The 20,530-nt window shown below is 42.0% G+C and overlaps 1 protein-coding gene across 1 annotated transcript; it reads right to left on the bottom strand.

Annotated features, from left to right (window-relative positions):
* Positions 1 to 179: 179 nt before the first annotated feature.
* On the bottom strand, positions 180 to 20,068 carry NKAP (NFKB activating protein). The gene is made up of 9 exons (XM_033201281.1): positions 19,507 to 20,068; positions 15,156 to 15,236; positions 13,043 to 13,113; positions 12,395 to 12,535; positions 10,610 to 10,677; positions 8,375 to 8,480; positions 8,202 to 8,277; positions 5,664 to 5,813; positions 180 to 520 (listed from the first exon to the last, which is right to left on the bottom strand). The coding sequence occupies exons 1-9, from the start codon at positions 19,890 to 19,892 to the stop codon at positions 346 to 348; spliced, it is 1,254 nt and encodes a 417-aa protein (XP_033057172.1). The 5' UTR covers positions 19,893 to 20,068; the 3' UTR covers positions 180 to 345.
* Between the last annotated feature and the right edge of the window lie 462 nt (positions 20,069 to 20,530).

Here is a 20,530-nt window from a genome sequence, read left to right as displayed (position 1 = left end):
GGGACAGGCTTTCACCATGTTGGCCAGGCTGGTCTCGAACTCCTGTCCTCAAGTGATCCCCCTGCCTTGGCCTCCCAAAGTGCTGGGATTACAGGCGTGAGCCACCATGCCCAGCCCATAATTTGAATTTTAAACCAGAAAGTTATTATGGTCAATCCAAAATAACCCAAAGATTGCTGAAGTTATATCAATAAGCAGCTTTTTATTGAAGGACTGAAAGAATTAAATAGAAGGCACAGTAGCACTGTAAAGCTTTCTCAGAACATAATAATTTTTTCTATGTATGTGTGGACCCAGACTTTCTTTTTTGTTGTTAAAAATGTCTTCTGGACAATCAGAAAATCCTTATTTGTCATCCTTCCCTTTGGTCTTTCTGTAAACCATTTCCCGAAAACTGGCCAGAATCTTGTTCTCTCTCTTTCGTCTCTCTTCTTGGTTAAAGGATGCAAGGGCTCTCTTCTCATCAGCACTATAGATCTGGTTCTCTTTTCGCAGTCGCACAGCCTCCATTCGGCGATGCCTGGAGAGAATTTTATTTTTGGCTTAATTTCTCAGTAATTATTTTCATAGTACATCCTCATTAATCCTTTCTTACCCAGAGTGGTCTATTTAACAGCTGACAAATAAAAACTGTTTTTGAAATGGGTTAAATTTCCAAAAGATCATTTATTAATATTTTAGCTGCCTAACACGTCCTTTTGTTTTGTTTTGTTTTGAGACAGAGTCCTGCTCTGTCGCCCAGGCTGGAGTGCAGTGGTGCAATCTTGGCTCACTGCAACTTCCACCTCCCTGGCTCAAGCAATTCCCCTATCTCAGCCTCCTGAGTAGCTGGGATTACAGGTCTGGCTAATTTGTGTATTTTTAGTAGAGATGGGGTTTCACCATGTTGGCTAGGATGATCTCGAACTCCTGACCTCAAGTAATCCGCCTGTCTCAGCCTCCCAAAGTGCTGAGATTACAGGCGTGAGCCACCGTGCCCGGCCCTGATATGTCTTTGATTCATTTCCACTATTCAAATAATGATCTCTGATATTCTGTCAACATAGTACATGCTATCCTTTTTTTTTTTCTTTTTTTTGAGATGTAGTCTGGCTCTGTCACCCAGGCTGGAGTGCAGTGGCGCAATCTTGGCTCACTGCGACCTCTGCCTCCCGGGCTCAAGTGATTCCCCTGCCTCAGCCTCCCGAGTAGCCAGGACTACAGGTGTGTGCCACCACGCCTAATTTTTCTATTTTTAGTAGAGATGGGGTTTCGCCATGTTGGCCAGGCTGGTTTCGAACTCCTGACCTCAGGTGATCCACCCGCCTCAGCTCCCAAAGTGCTGGGATTACAGGTGTGAGCCACCGTGCCCGGCTGCTATCATTAATTTCAAATAGTAAGGGTATACGTCTAATTTGTTTCCAGTAAAACAACCAGAAATGGTCAAATTATTAAACTTCCTAGGTGATATATCCATTTGCCTTTGTGGAATTGATAGCAGGATAGATAAAACATTTAACTAGTCATTAATCAGAAGGAACTTCCTTCAAGGTTCTACTTTACTATACAACCAAAAAAACCAGGTCTAGGCTGGGCACGGTGGCTCATGCCTGTAATCCCAGCACTTTGGGAGGCTGAGGCGGGCAGATCACCTGAGGTCAGTTCAAGACCAGCCTGGCCAACGTGGCGAAACCTCGTCTCTACTAGAAATACAAAAATTAGTTGGGTGTGGTGGCGGGTGCCTGTAATCCCAGCTACTCGGGAGGCTGAGGCAGGAGAATCGTTTGAACCCAGGAGGCGGAGGTTGCAGTGAGCTGAGATCGCACCACTGCACTCTAGCCTGGGGGACAGGAGTGAAACTAGGTCTCCAAAAAAAAAAAAAAAAAAAAAAAGAACCAAGTCTAAATCTATAATTGAAGAGCAGTTTTTGTCAGTGGATTTAACTTCTGAGCCTCCCTCTGTCACTCAGGCTGGAGTGCAGTGGCATAATCTCGGCTTATTGCAACCTCTGCCTCCCAGGTTCAACCGATTCTCCTGCCTCAGCCTCCTGAGTAGCTGGGATTACAGGCACCCGCTACCACGTCCAGCTCCTTTTTATATTTTTAGTAGAGACAAAGTTTCACCATGTTGGCCAGGCTGGTCTTGAACTCCTGGCCTCAAGTGAATCGTCTGCCTCGGCCTCCCAAAGTGCTGGGATTACAAGTGTGAGCCACTGCACCTGGCTGCTGCACTGTTTTTTATATTTGGTGATACAGGGTCCTACTTTCATCTTTTTTCATATGAATAACCATTTCTTTCCTATTCATGTACTGAATGTTTCTTTCTTTCCCCATTGATCTGACATGCTATCTCTTTCATACACTGAAGTTCCAAACATGTATCTTTGGCTCTGAATTTTATTTTTTTTTTTGAGATAGTGTTTCGCTCTTGTTGCCCAGGCTGGAGTATAATGGCGAGGTGTCAGCTTACTACAACCTCTGCCTCATGGGTTCAAGTGATTCTCCTGCCTCAGCCTCCCAAGTAGCTGGGACTACAGGCACCCACCACCACACCCAGCTAATCTTTGTATTTTTAGTAGAGATGAGGTTTCACCACGTTGGCCAGGCTGGTCTTGAACTCCTGACCTCAGGTGATCCACCTGCCGCAGCTTCCCAAAGTGCTGGGATTACAGGCGTGAGCCACTGCGCCTGGCCTGAATTTTATTCCATTGAACAATTCAGTTGTTCTCCTATGCTTTCTAAAGTGCTGTAAGCTTCATAATAAATCCTCCTATCTTGTAGGCAAAATCTTACCTTCCTCCTCTTCTTTTTCAGGAGTGACTTGGCTATTCTTGTCCTTTTAGTCTAACATATACATTTTAGAACTGGCTTATTAAGTTTCATGAAAAACTGTGTTGTGATTTTGATTGGGACTGTATTCAATATAAAGATCAATTTGGGAAGAACTGACAACTTTACAATATTGATTTCCTATCCATGAACCTGGTATCTCTCCAGTTATTTAAGTTTTCTTTAATCTTACCTTCTTGCTCTTCTTCTCAGAAGTGACCTGGCTATTCTTGTCCTTTTAGTGTAATATATACATTTTAGAACCAGTTGAATAAGTCTCATGAAAAACTATGTTGTGATTTTGATTGGAACTGTTGAATATACAGACCAAGTCTTACATTTTTCTCCATAGAACCTGGGGCATCTTTTGTTAAGATTTATTCTTTTTTTTTTTTTTTTTTTTTGAGACGGAGTCTTGCTCTGCCACCCAGGCTGGAGTGCAGTGGCCGGATCTCAGCTCACTGCAAGCTCCGCCTCCCGGGTTTATGCCATTCTCCTGCCTCAGCCTCCCGAGTAGCTGGGACTACAGGCGCCCGCCTCGTCGCCCGGCTAGTTTTTTTTTTTGTATTTTTAAGTAGAGACGGGGTTTCACCGTATTAGCCAGGATGGTCTCGATCTCCTGACCCGTGATCCGCCATCTCGGCCTCCCAAAGTGCTGGGATTACAGGCTTGAGCCACTGCGCCCGGCCGAGATTTATTCTTAAGTCCTTCATATTCTGACACTGTTATAAACTTTCTAGGTTTCTGCTGTTGGTAAATAGAAATGAAATTCATTTTTATTGGAACTGTATTGAATATACAATCTCTTTTTTTTTTTTTTTTTTTTTTGAGACGGAGTCTCGCTCTGCCGCCCAGGCTGGAGTGCAGTGGCCGGATCTCAGCTCACTGCAAGCCCCGCCTCCTGGGTTTACGCCATTCTCCTGCCTCAGCCTCCCAAGTAGCTGGGACTACAGGAGCCCGCCACGTCGCCCGGCTAGTTTTTTGTATTTTTAGTAGAGACGGGGTTTCACCGTGTTAGCCAGGATGGTCTCGATTCCTGACCTCGTGATCCGCCCGTCTCGGCCTCCCAAAGTGCTGGGATTACAGGCTTGAGCCACCGCGCCCGGCCTGAATATACAATCTCTTAATAATGTTTTATAGTTTTCCTCACAGAGTGTTGGGCATCTTTTGTTAAGATTTATTCTGAAGTCCTTCATATTCTCTGATACTATTACAAATGTTGTTTTCTTCTTATCTAGTTACATTTTCTAGTTATCTGTTGCTGGTAAATAGAAATGCAATGGATTTTTGTGTATTAACCTTATATCCAACCATTTGTTAAACACTCCTCTTATTTATAATTTATCTGGAGATTCTTTGGGATTTTCTATGTAAACAATCAAATCATTTATAATGTCATTCACAAAAAAATGACACTTTATTTTTTGAGACGGAGTTTCACTCTTGTCACCCAGGCTGGAGTGCAATGGTATGATCTTGGCTCACTGCAACCGCCTCCTGGATTCAAGTGATTCTCCTGCCTCAGCCTCCTGAGTAGCTGCGACTACAGGCATCCGCCACCATGCCCAGCTAATTTTTGTATTTTTGGTAAAGACGGGGTTTCACCATGTTGGCCAGGCTGGTCTTGAATTCCTGACCTCAGGTGATCCACCTGACTATGCCTCCCAAAGTGCTGGGATTACAGGCGTGAGCCACCGTGCCTGGATAAAAAATGACATTGTTATATCGTCCTTTCCAATCCTTATTATTATTATTATTATTGTTGTTTTTTCAGGCCAAGTCTCACTTTCCAGGCTGGCATGCAGCAGTGCGATCTTGGTTCATTGCAACCACCGCCTTCTGGGTTCAAGCGATTCTCCTGCTTCAGCCTCCTGAACAGCTGGGATTACAGCTGCGCACCACCACGTCTGGCTAATTTTTGTGTTTTTAGTAGAGATGGGTTTCACCATGTTGCCCAGGCTAGTCTTGAACTCCTGGGCTCAAGTGATCAGCCTGCCTTGGCTCCCAAAGTGCTGGGATTACAGGCATAAGCCACCGTGCCCGGCCTTCCTTCCCAATCCTTGTGTCTCTAATTTCTTTTTCTTGCCTTACTGCATGGGTCCTCCAATGTAATACTTCAAATATTCGTCCTCAGAATTACAAGATTCTGGAGGTGCTTCAGGGTTTCTGCAAATATTTGCCTTCAATGTCATTTAAAAATAGTTATCTACTTTAAAAAGTTTATCAAGTTTTAAAGAATCCAAAATTCAATTTGATCTAAGTACTCCTGCCCTATTAGCTCATTCTCCTGGTTCTTCCTGGAACTTTTCCCTTTCCTAATTTTATATTCGTTTCCCCATGCTGAATCCAGTGTCTTTTTAAAATTTATATTTATTCATTTATTTATTAGCCAGGACATGTTCTCAGCTGACCAATGTCTTTTATCATCTTTTTCTGTTATTCAGTCTCAGAAATCTGGGTCCATAAAGAACTGGAGACAAACTTGTAACCAGGAAACACTGTCTTGCGAAAATATTTCCCTAATTGCTACATTCCTCATGGGACAGTGATAAATAGCTGAATTTAACTATATCCTCCAGTGGATAAAATATCTGTACCCAAATACCAATTAGGAAAGGACATTAGAAAGACTGATTCTTTGAAGTCAGAGATATAGCTGAGTTTGAGGCTGAGTTGCATATATACTTGGAATTGCAGAAAACCATGTTATACTAACAAAACTAATATCAAACCAATATTTATACTCTACTTTTAATAGGAAACAGTCACTTAATGAGAATCAATTATGAAAATATAATTCTGGTAGTAAAAAAGAAGATCTAATCATGGAAACTGAGCTTAATGCCAATAACATACCTGCTACCACTCATTACATAACCTGAGCATTCAAATGATGCAATTTCTTCACTTGTCAAGCCAATTTCACCTCTTCGTGGGATACGTTTTCCAGCTTTTACATATTCAGCCATAGCTGCACCTTCACCAGGTAACAGAGCATGGCCATAGCTACAAAGTAATTCAGAATTCACAAAAGGTCCATTAAATCATCTTAATATTAAAAACTCATAATCTAAAGAGAGCACCAAAAAACCCCACATTTTCTCTCAGACAAGAGTAGGAGTAACAATGCTCAGCAGTAGTGTGCTAGGAAGCTCAATGTAAATTGCTTTATCCTAATTAGTGTATTAAATATTGCATTGCACTATGACCTATACAACCAACCCAGAAATGCAGACATATTTTGAAAAAAAGAACTGATGTGAGTATAGATTCACAGTTTACAATTATGGATTAATTTATCCATACAGGTATTGTCATTACTGGTTCTGGCTCCAGCTGATTCCCTTTCCCTTTTTCCCTTAAAAAATCCAAAGTATGCAGGGCACGGCATCTCATGCCTATAATCCGAGCACTTTGGGAGGCCGAGGTAGGCGGATCACCTGAGGTCAGGAGCTCGAGACCAGCCTGGCCAACATGGTGAAACCCCGTCTCTACTAAAAATACAAAATTAGCCGGGCATGGTGGTGCATGCTTGTAGTCCCAGCTACTCAGGAGGCTGAGGCAGGAGAATCACTTGAACCCAGGAGGTGGAGGTTGCAGTGAGCCGAGATCGTGTCACTGCACTCCAGCCTGGGCGACAGAGTGAGACTTTGTCTCAAAAAAAAAAAAATTCCAAAGTAGGCTGAGTGTAGTGACTGCTGCCTGTAATCTCAGCATTTTGGGAGGCTGAAGCGGGCAGATCACTTGAGGTCAGGAGTTCGAGACTATCCTGGCCAACATGGTGAAACCCCATCTCTACTAAAAATACAAAAATTAGTCTGGGCGTGGTGGCAGGTGCCTGTAATCCTGGTTACTTGGGAGGCTGAGGCAGGAGAATCACTTGAACCTGGGAGGCGGAGGTTGCAGTGACCCAAGATCATGCCACTGCACTCCAGCCTGGGCGACAGAGTGAGACTCAATCACGCCACTGTGCTTCAGCCTGGGAGGCAGAGACTCCATCTCAAAAAAACAAAACAAAACAAACAAAAAATTCTAGGCCAGGTGTGGTGGCTCACGCCTGTAATCCAGCACTTTGGGAGGCTGAGGCAGTGGATCATGAGGTCAGGAATTTGAGACCAGCCTGACCAACATGGTAAAACCCTGTCTCTACTGAAAATACAAAAAAATTAGCCGGGTGTGGTGGCGCCAGCCTGTAATCCCAGTTAGGAGGCTGAGCAGGAGAATCGCTTGAACCTGGGAGGCAGGGGTTACACTGAGCCAAGATCATGCCACTAAACTCCAGCCTGGGCGACAGAGTGAGACTCCGTCTCAAAAAAAAAAAAAATTCCAAAGTAGGCTGAGTGTAGTGACTGCTGCCTGTAATCTCAGCATTTTGGGAGGCTGAAGCGGGCAGATCACTTGAGGTCAGGAGTTCGAGACTATCCTGGCCAACATGGTGAAACCCCATCTCTACTAAAAATACAAAAATTAGTCTGGGCGTGGTGGCAGGTGCCTGTAATCCTGGTTACTTGGGAGGCTGAGGCAGGAGAATCACTTGAACCTGGGAGGCGGAGGTTGCAGTGAGCCAAGATCATGCCACTGCACTCCAGCCTGGGCGACAGAGTGAGACTCAATCACGCCACTGTGCTTCAGCCTGGGAGGCAGAGACTCCATCTCAAAAAAACAAAACAAAACAAACAAAAAATTCTAGGCCAGGTGTGGTGGCTCACGCCTGTAATCCAGCACTTTGGGAGGCTGAGGCAGTGGATCATGAGGTCAGGAATTTGAGACCAGCCTGACCAACATGGTAAAACCCTGTCTCTACTGAAAATACAAAAAAATTAGCCGGGTGTGGTGGCGCCAGCCTGTAATCCAGTTAGGAGGCTGAGGCAGGAGAATCGCTTGAACCTGGGAGGCAGGGGTTACACTGAGCCAAGATCATGCCACTAAACTCCAGCCTGGGCGACAGAGTGAGACTCCGTCTCAAAAAAAGAAAAAAAAAATTCTGCTGGTAAAAAAAAAATAAGAGAAAAAAAGGAATAAAAAATTCTGTGAGGATCAAAGAGAAATAGAAATCACACCTACTTGTGGAGGGGAAGTATTGGGAATCAGCATATGCATCTCCTTTTGAAAAGTGCTTCGAAGGATAGTAAGGATTTTAACAGGAAGAAACTGGGGATAAGGAAGAAAACAAAGGGCAGGGAAAAGAAGGGAAGGCATACTGGATGAAGAAATAAGCTGAACACTGCATAAAAGTTGCAAAGTGCACATTAAGCACAGGGAATATTTAGTAGTCAAGCTCAGCCAGAACCCGAAGTAGATATAAGGGAACAGAGTCAGATAAGCTTGGCAAGGTAAGTTAGAACCAGACTTTTTGGAAGGTACTTTAGATATTATAAACACACTGCTACTTACTTCAAAGGTTTATCATCTTGAGAGGTAAGTGTTTTTGGAGCCTCTGGGCCAATTAAATCTGAGGGTTCTTCAGCCTCTGCATGAAAGATATTAAGAAACACATTCACATTCTGAATAATTGGTTACTTTAATGTTTCATCTGTTCTGAGTTAAAGTCTATCAGAAGAACCTACTTGTTCGATCCTTCCAGGGATTTTCCAGAAACTCTTCTTGGGATTCTTTAGAGCTTGAATCACTGGACTCTTTTCTGCTCTTCTTAGACTTCTTTTTCTTATATTTCTCCTATAGGGATTATAATTGATGCAAATTCACTTATCTTCCTATGTTAGAGGGCATCTTTTCTTTTTCTTTCTAAATTTGAACTGGTGACTATATATCTAATTTTTCAAGGCAAAGAAAGGTGACAATAAAATGATCTGAGTTCCCAGAGTATTCAAACTTGCAAGATAATTTTACTTAAAAAAATCTGCTTCTAACTTATCCTTGGAAACATAGCAAGACCTCGTCTCTATTAAAAAAAAAAAAAGTAGCTGAGTGTGATGGCACACACACCTGTAGTCTAAGCTATTCAGGAGGCTGAGGAGGGAGGATCACTTGAGCCCAGGAGTTCAAGGCTTCAATGAGCTATGATTAGCCACTGCACTCCAGCCTGGCAACAGAGCAAGACACTGTCTCTAAACAATTTTTTAAAAAACTATTATTATCTAACCAATCATCTTTTGCTATAAAAATTATCACTAAAGGAGGCTGGGTGTAGTGTTTCACCCCTGTAATCCCAGCACATTGGGAGGCTGAGGCGGGTAGGTCACTTGAGCCCAGGGGTTAGAAACTAGCCCTGGGCAACATGACAAAACTGTGTCCCTACAAAAAATATAAAAATTAGCCAGTGTGGTGGTGGCACACGCCTGTAGTCCAGGTATGGGGAAGGTGGGGTCAGAGGTGGGAGGATGGCTTGATCCTGGAAGGTTGAGGTTATAGTGAGCTGTGATCGTGCCACTGCACTCCAGCCTGGGTGACAGGGTGAGACACAGTCTCAAAAAAAAAAAAAAAATTCACTAAAGGGAATAATGAAATACAGTTCTGACGTTGTAGAAAGACAACAGAAAGAAAGCCTAAAAAGTCCCAAAAATTTGAACATTATGAACAATTTATGTGTAATGGATTAAAATATGTCAAATATGTTTAAATCCTTGGGTTCATAAAACTATTAAAAAATTCAATTCATTATTTGAAAAGTAATAAAACAAAAACAATCAAGCAATTATCCTGCTCTTACTATATAAACTGTATTTCAGGGTATCTAAATAGTTGATGAGGGTAAGTTTCTCTTAAAGAATTATTCGCCTAATAAATGAAGGATAAAGCCAGGATTACTATCACCATTTTACAACCCCTAATGAATAATGGATCGAGATAATGACCATCAATGGCTGTTAATACGATAAAAAGAGACAACCAGACATTATTTGCCTCCTGACAGTACACAGCACCACCTATGAAGTATTCTTGCCCCAAACTCAAATCTGAACCTTGTCAGGCCTCTAGACCTATCAATCTATTAGAAATACGGAGGACAGAACATGCCAAAAAAACCGTAAGAATACAGTCATTGCAATTTAGGGACATTATTTGGATCCTGATTGGAATAAACTACAGAAAAAACGGCTGAGAATTGAGGAATTATTATTAAATGTTTTAGGCACAATAGTAGCATTCTGGTTATGGGTATTTTTTTTTTTAAATATAGAGACAGGGTCTAGCTATGTTGCCCAGGCTGGTATTGAACTCTTGGACTCAAGCGATCCTCCTGCCTGGCCTCCCAAAGTGCAGGGATTACAGACATGTGCACTGTGTCTGGCCAGTTTTTTGTTTCGTTTTGTTTTGTTTTAAAGAATGCCTATCTTTTAGAGAAAGGTACTGAATTGCTTATGGATGGAATGATATCTGAGATTGGTTCCAAAATAAATGATGGATGGCAGATACTGACCATGAGTTGATAATTATTTAGACTGCATGACAGGTGCAGGAGGGATCATTATACTATTTTATGTAATTTTATATACATTTGAAATTTTCTGGCCAGGTGTGGTGGCTCACACCTGTAATCCCAGCACTTTGGGAGGCCAAGGTGGGAGGATCACTTGAGGTCAGGAGTTGGAAACCAGCCTGGCCAACATGGTGAAATCCCATTTCTACTGAAAACACAAAAATTAGTCAGGCATGGTGGTGGGTGCCTACAATCCCAGCTACTAGGGAGGTTGAGACATGAGAATCGCTTGAACCTGGGAGGCAGAGGTTGCAGTGAGCCGAGATCAAACCACTGCACTCCAGCCTGAGCAACAGAGTAAGACTCTGTCTCAAAAAAAAAAAAAAAGAAAAGAAATTTTCCATAATAAAACTTAAAAAACTGACGATCTGTGTTTCTTCTTCTTTTCCTTTTTCTTGGCTTTCTTTGCTCTCCTTTTGTTATCTTCATCTGCAAATTAAAGCACATTACAATTAAGAAAAAATTTAACTCTAAAATCATAGTACTTTTGAGTAGGTAACTACCCTATTGCTGTCCATTTATTGTTACAAAGAAATTACCTAATTGAAACATTTATTGCTATTTGTCAGGAACTATAGGAGGTACTATGAACATAGAAATTAAAGTCACTAGGTATTTGGTGATATAGGGTATTATTATTAATTTTATTGCGTGAGATAGTGTGGTAGCTAAGTAGGAAAATGCCTCTTTTTACGGGACACATACAGAAATATTTAGGGTGAAAGTGTGAGAATATTTGTAATTAACTTTGACTATCTCAGTGAAAAGCCTGTATTTGAAGCAAATATGTAAAAATACTAACAACTGCCAGATCTAGGTGATAAGTATATGGTATTAATTATACTATTCTCTTTGCTTTTCTGAATATTTAAATATTTTCATAATAAAAAGGGAAAGAAAACTATGTGTGTGTTGGAGGCGGGGAGAGAGAATACTTTCCCGGAGCTCAGTCTAATGGAGGAGACAGGTAAAGAGATCAATACAATCTGGAGTGATAGAGGGAAGCTTGGGGAACCCGGACACACAGAGGAGTCTCAAAATCAGACTGATTTGGGGAGGGTGGCTGAGGAATGGTTGATAAGGAAAGGTGACTCTTAAAGTAGTTCTTTGATTACAAAAGTAACGTATGCCCATTGGTGCAATGAGTAAACCAAGCTGGATGGAGGGAGAGACTGGCATTGTAGGCAGAGGGCCTCTCTACCAAGTAACAATTAAGAGAAAGAACATGGAATACTGAGGAGACAGAAAGTAGTTTTCAGATTACAGAGGATGCTGCAAGAGAGTGTCACAGGGTATATGTGATTAGAGAGAAGTGAGTCAGGGTCTGAACTTCACCCTGAAGGCTATGGAGTGCTATTGAAGGATTTTAAGTAGGTATTTGGTGATATAGGGTATTATTACTAATTTTATTGTATGAGATAGTGTTATAGTTAAGTATAAAAAAATGCCTCTTTTTAAGGGATGCATACAGAAATATTTGAAAGCTCTGTCTTCCAGCATTGAGGAAGAGAAGTGACAGGGAGGGTCAGGAAACTTGGGCGATATCAGAGGAAGGTGAATCTTTGTGTAATGTGTTAACCTCAGAGGAGGCACCTTCTGGTCAATCATCAGACTTTTTGTAATGCACTACCGCAGATAGGGTGCCTTCCACAAATAGGCAGCCAGCAAGAAGTAGGCACTTTATGGCATACCTTTTTGAAAACTGTACAGAGGTGCTCACTGGGCACAAGAATTAAACAAAAGAGTCCTTCCACTGGGCTGATGCAGCCCTGTAAGGCTTACTTTGGTACAGCCCAACCCCCTGACTTGGTCTGGTGCCATGGGCCTTGTAAAACTTTGCACAACCAATCCCAATACGGAGTCAGATTGCTTAGGTTTGAATCCAAACTGTGTGACCTTAGGGATAGTACTTGTAATCTGCTCTGTCTCCTTTTCCTCATCTATAAGATGTACCCTAGAGTTATTGTATGGATTAAATGGCAATAATGAATATAAAGTGCTTATTGGGGTACCTGGCACAAGGTTAGCAAGTGTCCAAAAAATCTTCAGTATTATTATTGTTTCCAGGAACCTTCTTCTAAAATAAGTTTTAAGAAGTAAAACTAGTTTTGAAGCAAGGCTTACAGAATGCTGTTGGCTTTCTTACCACTGGAGTCTGTTTCAGAATCAGAGTCACTGTCGCTGTCTTCAGAATACTTCTTATGTTTTCTTTTTGATGATTTTTTCTTTCTCCTTTTCTTGGACCTTTCTTTTGAATGGCTAGACTTTTTCTTCTTCTTTTTTTCTTCTAAGAAAATACAAATAAAAAAGTTATAGTCTATAAAGTATTCTGAACATCAAAAGAAACAGAAGATGGGCAATTTGAGTAAAAGCAAAGTCCAATGTTCAACTATTTACAAACTGATTTTTTAAAATCTCTCAATAAAATAGCTCTGTATAGGCCGGGCGCGGTGGCTCAAGCCTGTAATCCCAGCACTTTGGGAGGCCGAGATGGGCGGATCACGAGGTCAGGAGATCGAGACCATCCTGGTTAACACGGTGAAACCCCATCTCTACTAAAAATACAAAAACTAGCCGGGCGAGGTGACGGGCGCCTGTAGTCCCAGCTACTCGGGAGGCTGAGGCAGGAGAATGGCATAAACCCGGGAGGTGGAGCTTGCAGTGAGCTGAGATCTGGCCACTGCACTCCAGTCCGGGCGACAGAGCGAGACTCCGCCTCAAAAAAAAAAAAAAAAATAAAATAAAATAAAATAGCTCTGTATTTAAAAAATATCCTTTTTTTTTTTTTTAATACCTTCTGAAGTAGAAGCTGAAGTAGTGCTTTTCTTTGGCTCTTCATCCTCCACTGGTGTATGTTCATCAGAACTGAATTTAAATAAAATGGTTATAAGAATTAGGAAAGTGATGAGATATGGACCATGGAGTATAAAAATATGAACTCCAAATATTTCAATAACAGCATTGATTGTCCAAGAACCATTAAAAGCAAGCATTGGAGATCCTAAGGCAGAACTTGGGAATCAAAAAAAACAAAACAACAACAAAGCAAGCACTGAATTACTTTCATAAACGTGCAGTTCAAGGGTCTACCATCTTTGTAATAATAAAATAACTTATCATCTGCATAACACTTTAGAGTTTACAGAGTGCTATTTAAACAAAGTAGCATGGAGGATTTATATTTTCATAAGAAACCACAGGGAAAAGTAGAGAAACAGGAACCATAGGAAAGATTAAAGAAACAGGATATAAGAAGGCTGAAGAAAGACTTTATAATTTTATTTTAAGCATGTAAAAGACAAATGGTAAAGCAGCAACTGTTCTATCTCCTCAGAACAAAAACCTAACAAACTACAGTCTAAAGAGATTTTGTTCTGTTGCAGAGAATTCTGAAAATGAGTATTATTTAAATTCTACAATAGTTTAGAAAAGGAGTTTCCATATCATATAATATTTTCCTCTGAAGATCACACTTGGAGTAATTTAAATATCGTCTAGAAAATTATTTTGGCTAGGCGTGGTGGCCCCCGCCTGTAATCCCAGCACTTTGGGAGGCTGAGGTGGGCGGATCATGAGGTCTGGAGTTCAAGACCAGCCTGACCAACATGGTGAAACCCCATCTCTACTAAAAATACAAAAATCAGCCGGGCATGGTGGCGCGCACCTGTAATCCCTGGTACTCGGGAAGCTGAGGCAGGAGAATCACTTGAACCTGGGAGGCGGAGGTTGCGGTGAGCCGAGCCGAGATCATACCACTGCACTCCAGCCTGGGTGACAGAGTGAGACTGTCTCAAAAAAAAAAAAAAAAAAAAAAAAGAAAACTATTTTTAGGGTTCCTTCCAACTCTAATTCAATGCATTCAGGTTCTTCAAGCATTTTCTTTTTTTTTTTTTCCCTCTTAAATAGAGATGGGGTCTCGTTATTTGCCCAGGCTGGTCTTGAACTCCTGGGCTCAAGGAATCCACCTGCCTTGGCTCCCAAAGTGCTGTGATTACAGATGTGAGCCACTGCACCTGGCCTCTTCAAGCATTTTCTAAAGGTATCTGTAAGAAAAAGTTTCAGATAATAATGCTTTATTATTCAGTCACAAATTACAGGTTTACCTGTCAAACACATTGTCTCAACTCAACCTAAAGTTGGCACAGAAATAGGGAAGAAGAAACATATGAGTAGCATCAAAGAGAAAAGAAATAAGCAAAAAGAAAAAGCATTAAGCCTGCAGACAGTATTGGATATAGGAATATAACCAAACAAAACCATACTGGTATATTCATTTTAAAAAAACTCTTGGTAGGCCAGGTGCAGTGGCTCATGCCTGTAATCCCAGCACTTTGGGAGGCCGAGGCAAGCGGATCACGAGGTCAGGAGTTCGAGACCACCATCTCTACTAAAAATACAAAAATTATCCGGGTGTGATGGCAGGTGCCTGCTATTCAGGAGGCTGAGGCAGGAGAATCACTTGAACCCAGGAGGCAGAGGTTGCAGTGAGCTGAGACTGCACCATTTCACTCCAGCCTGGGCGACAGAGCAAGACTCCATCTCAAAAAACAAAAACAAAAACAAAAACAAAAACAAAAAACTCTTTGTAATGCTAATATCTGGCATGCAATCTGCCACTGAGTTGAGAAAAAATAATTCAAAATAATGTGTATTATTTAACAATGAACCCTCCTACTAATAGAAAATTTATACTTCATGAATTCTTTTAGATTATGCTAAAATCTACTAGCAACATGTTTTAATCTTTAGATATGTTCTATGTTTTTAAAATGTAAGGGGTAGATGAATATAAATCACAAGAAAGAAAAATGTGAGATATATTAAAGTTCTTCACTTAAACATTTTGATAATAGATTCAGGATTTAAACACATATTATAACTTTAAAAATATATTTTTTAACCACTACTCTGGTTCAGGATTCTTTGGGGAAAGTCCCCATACTTCAGGAGCTCCCAATTCTCCAATTCTCTCTCTCTCACTTAATCTCCTAGCAGATAAAGATATGTAAATTATAACTCAATGGCTGAGTTGTTTTCTAAATATATAATCAAATTCAATAGGAGTCCAGTTAAGCTTTTTTTCCCCTTATATTTTAAACATGAATAAAAACTTGGTTTAAATGTAAACTCATCACTTAAGTCTGATGTTCTGATGATACTATCAAATGGTACAGACTATAGAAATGATGGCCTGGGAGACTGTCAAGTGCATCCATTCTGCTGAATGCATGACACAGCTCTTAATTGCTCATTTCATCATCTGTAATATGTGACAGAAACAGTTTCACATTTGTAAGTAACTTCATTTGTTTACAGATTTATGGAAGGTGAAGAGAAGTCTCTTTTGATTTGGTCCAACCTTCAGTTTTCAGAAACCGAGGAATTAATGAAGAAAATAAAAATGATGCATTAGACGTAGAAAACAACTGAAGTTCTGAAAATGAAAGAAAAGTTTTTATTTTATTTTATTATTAATTTATTTTTTTAGACGGAGTCTTGCTCTGTCGCCCAGGCTGGAGTGCAGTGGCGCGATCTTGGCTCACTGAAACCTCCACCTCCTGGTTCAATTCAATCAGGTGATCCACCTCAGGTGCTGGGATTACAGGTGTGAGCCACCACATCCAGCCCGAAAGAAAAGTGTTTTATTTTTTGTAGAGATGAGGTCTTGCAGCCCGGCACGGTGGCACATGCCTGTAATCCCAGCACTTTGGGAGGCTGAGGTGGGAGGATTGCTTGAGATCAGGAGTTCAAGACCACCCTGGCCAATATGGTGAAACCCCATCTCTACTAAAAATAGAAAAATTAGCCAGTCGTGGTGGCGCATGCCTGTAATCCTGGCTACTAGGGAGACTGAGGCAGGAGAATCGCTTAAACCCAGGAGGCAGAAGTTTCAGTGAGCCAAGATCGCGCCACTGCACTCTAACCTGGGAGACAGAGCGAGACTCCATCTCAAAAAAAAAAAAAAAAAAAAAAAAAAAAAAAAGAGGTCTTGCTTTGTTGCCCAGGTTGATCTTGAACTCCTGGCCTCAAGTAATCCTCTTGCCTCAGCCTCCCAAAGTGTTGGGATCAGAGGCATGAGCCACTGTACCTAGTCAAAAAGTTTCATTTAACAAAAAATGTACTTGGGGCTGGGCGTGGTGGCTCACACCTGTAAACCCAACACTTTGGGAGGCCAAGGCAGGTGGACCACCTGAGGTCAGGAGTTCAAGACCAGCCTGGCCAACATGGTAAAACCCTGTCTCTACTAAAAAAAAATACAAAAATTAGCTGGATGTGGTGGCGTGCACCTGTAGTTCCAGCTATTCAGAAGGCTGAGGCTGGAGAATCCCTTGAACCCCGGAGGTGGAGGTTGCAGTGAGCCAAGGTCACGCCACTGCACGTGATAGCCTGGGTGATAGAGCGAGACTCTTATATCGAAATAAAAATCCAAAAAAAACACACAAAAAAACTATACTCAATGAGATACAAGGTTTGTTCCCTCTCTGTTTTCCTTTTAGTTCCTTTTGGAAAAGGACTGGATTTTGTATCTATTCTTTGAAGGACACTAAAATTTGTTTCTTCCTTTGTTTATGCCTGTGGTTTCTTGTTCTAATTTTTGTTATTCCTCATAAACTAAAAAAACAAAACAAAACAAAGACTAAGGCTCATTCTTTCAAAGTTTAGCTGCTTGTGATTCCATTTGTTTTTAAAAATCCTTACAAAGTAAATATAATGGGAATGAGTGTTTGAATAAATTGTTTTTGCTTCCTTAATCAGGGGAAAAGGTATTATAACTATGCAGAGTCAGACTGAGAGGGTTCTCACCTGAAGTAACAGACAATTTAAAAGGTAACATACTTATAGCCGTACTTGGAATTTATGGATTATGGGGGGAAGAACGCCTACCAAACTGTAAACAGTAGGAAGTCCTGTTGTCACCTGGTTTCATCTGTAATGTTAAGATAAATTATTGGCTGGGCCCAGCACTTTGGGAGGCCGAGGTGGGTGGATCACCTGAGGTCAGGAGTTCGAAACCAGCCTGGCCAACATGGCGAAACCCTGTCTCTACTAAAAACACAAAAATTAGCTGGGTGTGGTGGTACATGCCTATAATCCCAGCTATTCAGGAGACTGAGACAGAAGAATCACTTGAACCCAGGAGGCAGAGGCTGCAGTGAGCCGAGATTGCACCACTGCATTCCAGCCTGGGAGACAGAGCGAGACTCCATCTCAAAAAAAAAAAAAAAGATAAATTATTTTCTAAATGTACATATGCAAGTTTCATCTAAGCAGTTCTGACATCTTTTGGTGAGGATTCTCCAAGAAGAAACCATTTACTTTTTGATTGACATAGCCTGTGGGTATGTTTCTGAAAAATCTAACTTGGAGAGATGGGTCTCCAACCTAACTCAGGACTGTTTTTACTCCCATGCAAGAAACATTAATAACACTTATGGAATAGTTACTATGTTCCAGGCACTTAATTATTAAAATCCCAAAATCTGTAGTACTTATTTTATCCCCTTTTTAATGATGAAGAAATGGAACCCAGAGAGGTTAAGTAACTTGACCAAGGTCACACAGCTATTAAGTGGCAAATAAGGGCTTCATACTCAGTCTGATTCTGGAGTTTGTCCTTTTCCTTTCTTTCTTCCTTTTCTTCTCTTCAGTTTTTTTTTTTTTTTTTTTTTTGCTTGTTTTTTTTTTTTTTTTTTTTGAGACAGGATCTCCCTCTGTCACCGAAGCTGGAGTGCAGTGGTGAGATCATGGCTCACTGAAGCCTTGACCTCTCCAGCTAAAGTGATCCTCCCACTTTAGCATCCCCAGTAGCTGATATTACAAGCACATGCCACCTTGCCCAGCTCATTTTTAAAACACTTTTTGTAGAGACAGGGTACCCTATATTGCCCAGGCTGGTCTTGAACTCCTGGATTCAAGTGATCCTCATGCCTTGGCCTCCTAAGTGTTGGGATTACAGGCATGAGCCTCTGTGCCCGGCCAAAAATGCATAGTTTTAAGGAGAAAGGAAAAGGCTCATAATTATGCTGTGTAAGTCTTAATATCTTACGTTTATTGTTAAATTATGTGTCAGGCACAGTACTAAGTTATTTACGTGCACTTATATGTTTAAAAGACGAGAAACTTAGAAATACTACAGGAATTGAGAGGTAGGTTAAAGTTCCAACAGCTGGGAGATGTCTTGATTCTTTTTCCTCCGGCAGTGGGAGGTAATAAAGTATAGTGACGAAAAGGACAGGTTTGGCGGGGCATGTGGGGTCATACCTGTAATCCCAGCACTTTGGGAGGCCAAAGTGGGAGGATCACTTGAGACCAGGAGTTCGATACCAGCCTGGGCAACATGGTAAAACCCTGTCTCTACCAAAAAATATAAAAATAAGCCGGGTGTGGTGGTGCACACCTATAGTGCCAGCTATGAGGGAGGCAGAGGTGGGAGGATCACTTGAGCCCAAGAAAGTGGAGGCTGCAATGAGCCAAGACTGCACCACTACACTCGAGCCTGGGCGACAGGGCTAGACCCTGCCTCTAAAACAAAACAAAACAATCCCCAAGCTATGCATTCTTCCACTCCAATACTTACTTTCATTAGAGATCGTCTCATTCTGGCGTCATTTTTCGACGTCAAGACTGAGACCACTTAACAAGACCTTCCTCAAGGTGGGGTCATCTATAGCTTATCAGATCACTTTTCCTACATGCATCTAATCGTCTTGTCTGAGTGGAAGGTTTATTTCCTCTCCAACTTAAACCCTTGATTTCATCCCTTCCTAATTCCCCACAAAACATTTCTACATACATATCCTGTTATCTCAGACCTGTGAGTTCCTTCATTCAACAAGCAATGGTTGAGTGCCTATAAAGTATTAGGCACTATCACAGAATTATCTTCCGTTCACTGGCTCCTCCTTTCCATGAGCTCAGTCTAGTGGTGAATAAATATATTCACGAATGATAATGACACCACCAGGTAAATGCTACAATTCTGGTAGTTATGAGGCTCTGGGCAATATTCGCTAACAAGACGGGAGGCAGAAGGGGGTAGCGGGAGACCAGGACATCACTGTATGAAGGGGCCTGAGGATAAGGGAAAATGAAAAGGACGAATAAAGGGTTGTCGAGGGTGGATTAAAGAAGGGATGAAAATGGGTGCAAGGCAAGCAGAGTGAGCGAAATGCGAATGGTCAGAAACGGAATGAGTGATAGATCGGACTCTAAAGGCACGTAGGCTCGTACAAGACAAAGTGCGGCCGTCTCACTCACTTCTGCCGCAGGCTCTCCTCCCTCTCCTTGTCGAGGAGGCTAGGCCAAGGTTTGTCGCTCCCGTAGGGGCGCGAGTAGCTGCCATAATAGACTGACGAGGAGGCAGAAGCGAAGGGGATGCCCCGGGGTGCAGAGGGCCGCTCTCGAGAACGCGACCGGGAGCGTGAGCGGTAGGACTGGTTTCGGGAGCCTTGGCTGAGGCCACCCAACTGATGGCTGAGTCCATTCCGGTCCCCGGACCGAGAGCAAGAGTGCGAGCGAGAGCGGCGGCCCCGCGGGGAGCGGGCAGATTTGCTGGGCTTCGGACTCTTGGACGAACTGCGACGTCTTCCCCCCGAGCCCGAGGCCTCCCTATCCGGGGTGCGCGAGCCGGACACCGGAGCCATTGCTACTGGGAGTCCCCAGCAGCAGTGGGAGAAGGGGGCGCTCTCGCGAGCCTAGGAAGATATATGTTGCCTTGGTTCCCGGGACCTGCCGCTGAGGAACAGCCCAAATCTGAGGAAACCTTGGAAACAGTTCTGGGTACGTTTGCAAAACCCTTCCCCGGATCTAGGCGGTCGTCGCCGACAGGAAGCGATATGTGTATCAATATAAATAAGCCGGTGGGGCAACTAGATTGCATACATCCTTCCAGTTCCGAGTGAGGTTCCTCAAGTCTAAGCAAGAGACCAAGTCCTTTCTCAGCCTTGAATTTGAAACACTTGAAGGGAAGTATATATTCCCTGAATATATATTTCAAACACAATATACCGTATACATTTCACTGAGTGGCCGTATGAACAACACAGTTAATTCTGCTTGTGTTTCATGTGCTTTCTGTATGCATTTGTATATAAATATGTGTGTGTGTATGTCATGTATGAAAGTATGAATGTATATTTTCTTTTTCTTTCCAATCCCAAGCAAATAAGGAGGGTTTTCACGACTGGGGATGAACTATGATGTCTAAGCTCCATATTGCCGTGTTAGAGGGCGCAAATTTTGTTAACGGCTCGCGCCTGATAAACTCCAATTAAGTTTCCCG

Source organism: Trachypithecus francoisi, unplaced genomic scaffold (assembly GCF_009764315.1).
Source record: "Trachypithecus francoisi isolate TF-2019V2 unplaced genomic scaffold, Tfra_2.0 Lachesis_group6, whole genome shotgun sequence".
Classification (NCBI taxonomy): Eukaryota; Metazoa; Chordata; class Mammalia; order Primates; family Cercopithecidae; genus Trachypithecus; species Trachypithecus francoisi.
Note: the sequence above shows the minus strand (reverse complement) of the source record. Positions and strands in the feature narration are given on the sequence as shown.